This window comes from Elaeis guineensis, chromosome 13 (assembly GCF_000442705.2).
Source record: "Elaeis guineensis isolate ETL-2024a chromosome 13, EG11, whole genome shotgun sequence".
Lineage (NCBI taxonomy): Eukaryota > Viridiplantae > Streptophyta > Magnoliopsida > Arecales > Arecaceae > Elaeis > Elaeis guineensis.
Genome location: NC_026005.2, coordinates 12,737,102 through 12,743,172, shown reverse-complemented (window position 1 = coordinate 12,743,172; position 6,071 = coordinate 12,737,102). Strand labels below are relative to the sequence as shown.

Sequence of the window (6,071 nt, the reverse complement as noted above, 5' to 3'; positions counted from 1 at the left end):
TCAACTTAAAAATTGATGTTGAAGCATGTCTCTTTTCGCACTTGAGCCCCATTAAGTTCTACATTTGGACAGACACTACAGACTTCAAACATATTTATAATCTAATTCTTATCCCAACAAACAGCAATCCATCTGGATAGATTTACGAGTTCTGATCTTATCCCAGCAATTCAGCCACATGATCAACAATTTTATACCATGTGATTTTTCTGCTTTTGTACACTACAATTTATACCATCAGAATGATGATTTTTTTCTCACTTGCAACTAATTGCTCTTTCAAAATATTTCTGATCATATTTACCAATATCCCTCACAAAACACCATACCTTTTGGAAAAATTATTATATTCATCATCATCATGACAAGATATAACAAATGCCATCATTGACAACCTCACTGTTTATAGAATCCCATGACTTCTATATTTGCATTTCTAATCATGAGAACATTATATATTATGTAAATTCTCTATGACATCAATTCATACTAAAATACCCAAAGTGCACTGAAATTGCTATACAGTATAATATATTCAGAAAATAATGGAGTAATAAGCTTTTCCTTACCAATTATTTCTGACAACTGAATCACTTTTAGATAAAAGCTTCCTACTGCTATAAAGCCCTGGTTGTTAAATTGTCCAGACAACGGTAAATTGACATCCCATCATTTCTAAAGCCTAAGCTCCCTCACTGGACATTTCACTTGCAATTAACATTGAGATATTTAAAGCACTCTTTTACAATAATAATAATATAATTCCCGTCGGTGCACCAACCGCATAATTCTTATGCCATCACTTATAAGAATGCAACGGCAACACCTCATGTGCCATAGGATTGATTCATCACCAGCTACCCCTTCAACCCGCTGAACATAGAAATAGCAGTCCGACATTATGAATTCACAACCAAGTTTGAGATCTGATGCCTACACACGTGGAGGCATGTAGCCAAATTGCAGATAATTTGTGCTGGTACCAATCTATCAAAGAGTTTTTCTATCGATGCACCAAGCCAAATTAACTCATATGGACATAGAAATGCAGACTCAGAGCTCTCTTTGGCTCACTGCCTCATAGATTATAACTTGCTCCATCTAAATTACATTGCCATTCTTTTTTTAAATAAATTACATTGCCATCGATACGAGATTCAAAACAAAGGGAAATCTCTCTCCTTTTTTTTTTTTTTGTCAGTCCGAAAAACAAATTCGATAAGAAACTACGAGTCCACAATCAAATTTGAGATCTCATTCCCCTGGGCTGTTCTCAATTGCAGATTGTTTCTACTGAAGCCAACAAATCAAGTGTCTTCTTTGATGCACATATTCAAATTGAAGTCATGGAATTGGAAGATGCAAAGCATACTCAGAGCTCTCCTCAAACTCCTCCATTGCAATACTCTAACATGATTCTTATTCTTAGAGGTACAAAGATTTACAGAAGGAAAGACTTCATAAAAGGAAAGACAATTTCAAGTGTAAAAGACAATCTAATCCAAACCCCAAAACTAAAATTGGTAGTGAAAAACTCCTCAGTACACTCTACTCAACGCTATAAAACCCCAATATTCCTAAACCTAAGAACAGTCCAGATGTGGAAACGGCAACCCAACTCAGTACTCAAGGCATTGAGAAAACCAACTGCCTTATCACACTCAAGCGGCTATGAAGACTTTTGTTGCAAAAGATCTCAGCACCCCACACGTAAAATCCCCTGCAGCCTTGCAAATCTAGGCTTCGGATGCCCAGGTATGATGACATTTATTTGAGCCAACAAAAAGGTATTCTGAAGCCACTTCTAGACGGTTCATTGGCTACGGCTGACAAACTAGGGGTTAACACCCTAACATCCACCTGCAGAACCATTCGCAATTGCTCTCTTCTCTGTTGCTGGTTTAGCTGTCTTCAAGGCATCACCAGCTGCTACAGCCACACCATTTTCCTCGGATGGCTTTAGTTCTTCAAGGCCACCCTGCTGCACATCCTGGTTCAAAATTGTAACAGATTCCAAAGGTTTCTGCAATCTGGGCTTTCCATTAGCAGCATCCTTCTCTGTCTCCCCAACAACAGCATCAGAAGTTTTTCCATCCCAGGCCTGAAAGCCAAAAGGAGAGAACAATAAGCCGATCATAGGCATAATGGAAGAGTTTGTTAGAAAGTAGCAAATGATGCATCCATCAAGCAACAAAATGAGCAAACAGAAAACACAGAAGCAATGTCTCTTAAACTGGGATGCTTGCTACAGCCCAAATGGACATACTTTCCATGATAAACTGGCATGCCTGCTACAGCCCAAATCTGATGCCAACAGCCACCAAGCTACATAAACTGGCATGATACAGCCCAGGCATGCTTGCTACAGCCCAAATAAATATAGTTTCTACAGTAAACTGGCATGCTTGCCAGGAGTGTACACGGTCTGGTTTGGTCTGATTTGAAAATATTCTTAAACAAAATCAATAAATTATAATTTATCAATTTTACAAAACAAATCAGACCATTTTATCACTTAGACCAGACCAAACCAAACCGGTGAATTATGATTTGGTCTGATTGGATTAATGGTTTGATATATTGCAACATGGAAGACAAAAAATCTTGAGAAAAAAATATTCTAGCCAAATAAAAATTAAAATTATCAGGATATTCTTATATAATCATGAATCTATAAATATAATGCAATGTACCAGTGGCAAGATGTGACCATTGTTCTCATTTGAATCTTCCTTTCTCATATTATGCTTTACGGTTGGATCTGATCTAATATTTTTGCAAAATCAGATCAGATCATTAAACCATTTTATATGAAAATCATAAACTAACTGACCTCAGACCATACTGATAAAAATGGTTTGGTCTAGTTTGATTTAACTGTTTGAATTATTTTGTGAACACCCCTGCTTGCTACAACCCAGAATAGATATAGCTTCTATAATAAATTGGCATGCTAGCTATAGCCCAAATCTGATCCTGTTATAGCCCAAGCCCAAGCCCATGACATCAAGATCCAAGCCCACAAAAAAAAAAAAAAAAAAATAGAGAAAAACCGGGAAGAAGACTTCCGAAAGAAGTCTTCTTCTCCGGCGAAACCCGAGCGATTTGGGAGTCCTAGGACCTCTCGAAGTCCTAGGACCCTCTATAAGAAGACCTCCCCTCTCCTTAGAAATCAACCATTGGCCTCCTCCCTCTCTCTTTCTCCCTGTTCTTCCTGATCGGAGCCGCGGACACCGTCGGTTTCTCGCCGTGATTGCTCACTGGTGGGGTCACCGGAGGTCGAGGTGAGCCTTCCTCTCCTTCCTCTTTTCCTTCCCTTTCTTCCCATACCTTTGAGCGTGACGGCCGGCGACGAGTGTCACCGATTTTCGGTCAGAAAAGAGACCCTGTTTTTTAGCCTCTTTTTCTTTGATTTTCCGACGCCGGCGATCGTAATCGACCGCCGGCCATGCTCCTCCGTAACCGGGGGAGCAGCCTCCCTCTGCCGCCAGCCTCCACCGCGGCGGCCGCGGCCTGAAGGGCCTGGCAAAAGGAGGGGACGCCGGTCCCTGTTCCGGCGCGGGAAGAGCCGAGAAGAAGAAGAAGAAAAAGAAGAAAAAGAAGAAAAGAAGAAGAAAAAAAAAAGAAGAAAAAAGAAGAAAAAGAAAAGAAAAAAAAAAAAAAAAGAAAAAAAAAGGGGGAGAGAGAAACTCTCTCTCTCTCTCTTTTAGATTTTTAGGATTTATGAAAATAATTAAAATAAAAAAATAAAAAAATAAAAAAATAGAGGTAAATAAATATAATTAGGGTATCCATGGGTTAGTCCGAAAATCTTGGATGCTGTTGTCAAGTTGATCCTCGTGGGGACATTAGATTTTAATAATTTTAATTATTTTTAATTTGATAAAATTTTGATTAAAAATATGATATTTGACATATCAGGTTCAGAGAAGGATTTTCGAGATTCCTAAAATTTTTAGTTTGGATTTTCTTTTGAGGTAAGTAGTGTTTACTTTTATTTGAATTTATCTGATAAATTATAAAATTTTAAATTAAATAAATTTATGCCTGCTTGTGATTGAAATTATTTATTAAAATAATTATTGAAATTATTTATGATTAAAGTTAATTGTAGAAAATTATTTATGATTGAAGTTATTTTGTTGAACAGTTATTATGATGATATATGATCTCAAAGAATGATATGATTGAATTGATTCGAATATCATTTATTAAATCAATTATGAATTGGAAGACAATATGAAATTGACAACCTGACTGTGTTGAGGACCCCGCCAATGGGGGCATATACGTTGACAATTGACTGTCCTGAGGGTTTATGTCGCCAGCGAGACCAGCGACATGTCGCCAGAGAGACCAGCGATAAACCACCAGCGAGACCAGCGGTTCCAAAGGACTTGGCTGTCAGATGATTCGCAGCCCACCGCAAGCAGATACGCGGTATTATGACCCTGCCACAGGGATAATGTGGTCATAGTCATGGTTGGTAAGAAGAACTTAAGAAATTGATGAATTTAAGATGAAAAGCATAATTTGAAATTATGATGAATTGAATTTTGTATATGATTGATAGTATGATTATGATTTCATGAAACTACATATTGATTTTGTTATTATCAGTAAATCGATATGTATAGTATTATTTGTCTGATTTATTCAGTTAAAGGTATACACTGCTTACTGGGCTATTTAGCTCATGATGAGTTTTATGTTTTTCTTACAGATCCAGAAAAATTAGCGTGATGCGGAATTTCGATTGGGAGAGCGATTAGAGATGGAGTTAGCTCATTGATTTAGGATTTTCTCAGATTTGATTCAAGACTTTTAGTTTTTTTTTAGTGTTGACTTTGTCAAACAGTTATTTTCTTTGAACATTGAGTTTTGATTTGTTAATTGAACTAAGGTTTGATTATTAAATAAAAAAAAAATAATTAACTTTGTGTGAAGATATCATGATGAGATGCCTTGCATGCTTATAAGAAAAGTATTCTATGAGTATGCGGCAGTTGCCATGACCCTCGATTCAAATCTTGGGTTGGGACCGTGATAGATCCAAACAAGAAAAAGATAATCTGGAAATCTGAAACATACGAACATTTTCATTAAAAAAAAAAAAAAAAGGACATGAAAGGAACGATTGAAGAGCACGGCATACCTGTTTCTGAAGCTGTTGCTTGGCCTTTTTCTCTTGCATCAATTTCTGGCGGTTCTCATAGAACATGAAATCATCCAAAATGGATGTCTTGCTCACATGCTCCTTAAAAATCTTGAGCATTTGAAGAACCTGTTCCAGTTTTACCTGCAGCACAAAAAGCAAGAAAAGTAAGTAAAAGCTTTCAGTGTAAAATAGCATACCATGACGACTCAGAAAGATCCTAACCTCTTGAGTATCTCGACTGTTTGTCACTGGCTTGTTATCATTGTTCTCTAATGTGATGTGCTTGAGAACGCTGTTAGGTACATCCTTGACAATGTGCCACTTGACATGGAAGCAACCATTCCACTTGTCTTGCTGCCAGTACTCCACAGTCTTGTCAAGATCAACCGGACCCACCATTTCCGCAACCCCAACAAATTGCCCACTGGTGTTGACCTGAAAATATGAAAAAGTCTTGATGACTAAATCAAAAGCAACAATAGAAAACAAAGTGATCTTAGAATGGCATGATACTTACTGAGAAAAACAAAAAGACAGGGCGTCCACTTGCTTTCTGCTGAGCTTCCTGGTATCCAGCATCCAGCTTCTTGTTTCCATTGGGGGTGCTTGCCCAGACGTTGTATTTGATGCTCTTATGACTATCATCCTCACTATATGATTTAATGATGAAGAACTTTGCATCGGTGTATTTCTCATGGAAGTCAGCACGGTTGTATTGTTCCTTATCTTGTATTACAATGGAATCATCGTTCCCGATTGAAGAGAGGCTCTGCCCCCTTGCAGCAATTGTAACAGTAGGACCAAAAAACTTTTGGTTTTTCAAGTGCCCTGCCTTAAGCCCTTTGTTCAGCTCACTAAAACCGTCTTGGTTCTCGTTGATCAATCATCTGATTAGATAAGAATTTTTTTATAT

General features: G+C 37.6%; 1 protein-coding gene across 1 annotated transcript; it reads right to left on the bottom strand.

Annotated features, from left to right (window-relative positions):
• Positions 1–1,231: 1,231 nt before the first annotated feature.
• LOC105056764 (YTH domain-containing protein ECT3-like) lies at positions 1,232–5,803 on the bottom strand. The gene is made up of 4 exons (XM_010939067.4): positions 5,676–5,803; positions 5,381–5,593; positions 5,156–5,299; positions 1,232–2,101 (listed from the first exon to the last, which is right to left on the bottom strand). Exons 2-4 carry the CDS (start codon positions 5,555–5,557, stop codon positions 1,850–1,852), a joined length of 573 nt encoding a protein of 190 aa, XP_010937369.2. The 5' UTR covers positions 5,558–5,593; positions 5,676–5,803; the 3' UTR covers positions 1,232–1,849.
• Between the last annotated feature and the right edge of the window lie 268 nt (positions 5,804–6,071).

Excerpts from the sequence above, each read along its gene's own strand:
- LOC105056764 (XM_010939067.4), bottom strand. The coding sequence starts at position 5,557 with ATGGTGGGTCCGGTTGATCTTGACAAGACTGTGGAGTACTGGCAGCAA. Across the intron at positions 5,300-5,380 it reads ACAGTCGAGATACTCAAGAG|GTAAAACTGGAACAGGTTCT; the intron begins GTTAGGATCTTT and ends TTTGTGCTGCAG. Across the intron at positions 2,102-5,155 it reads AGCAACAGCTTCAGAAACAG|GCCTGGGATGGAAAAACTTC; the intron begins GTATGCCGTGCT and ends TTTGGCTTTCAG.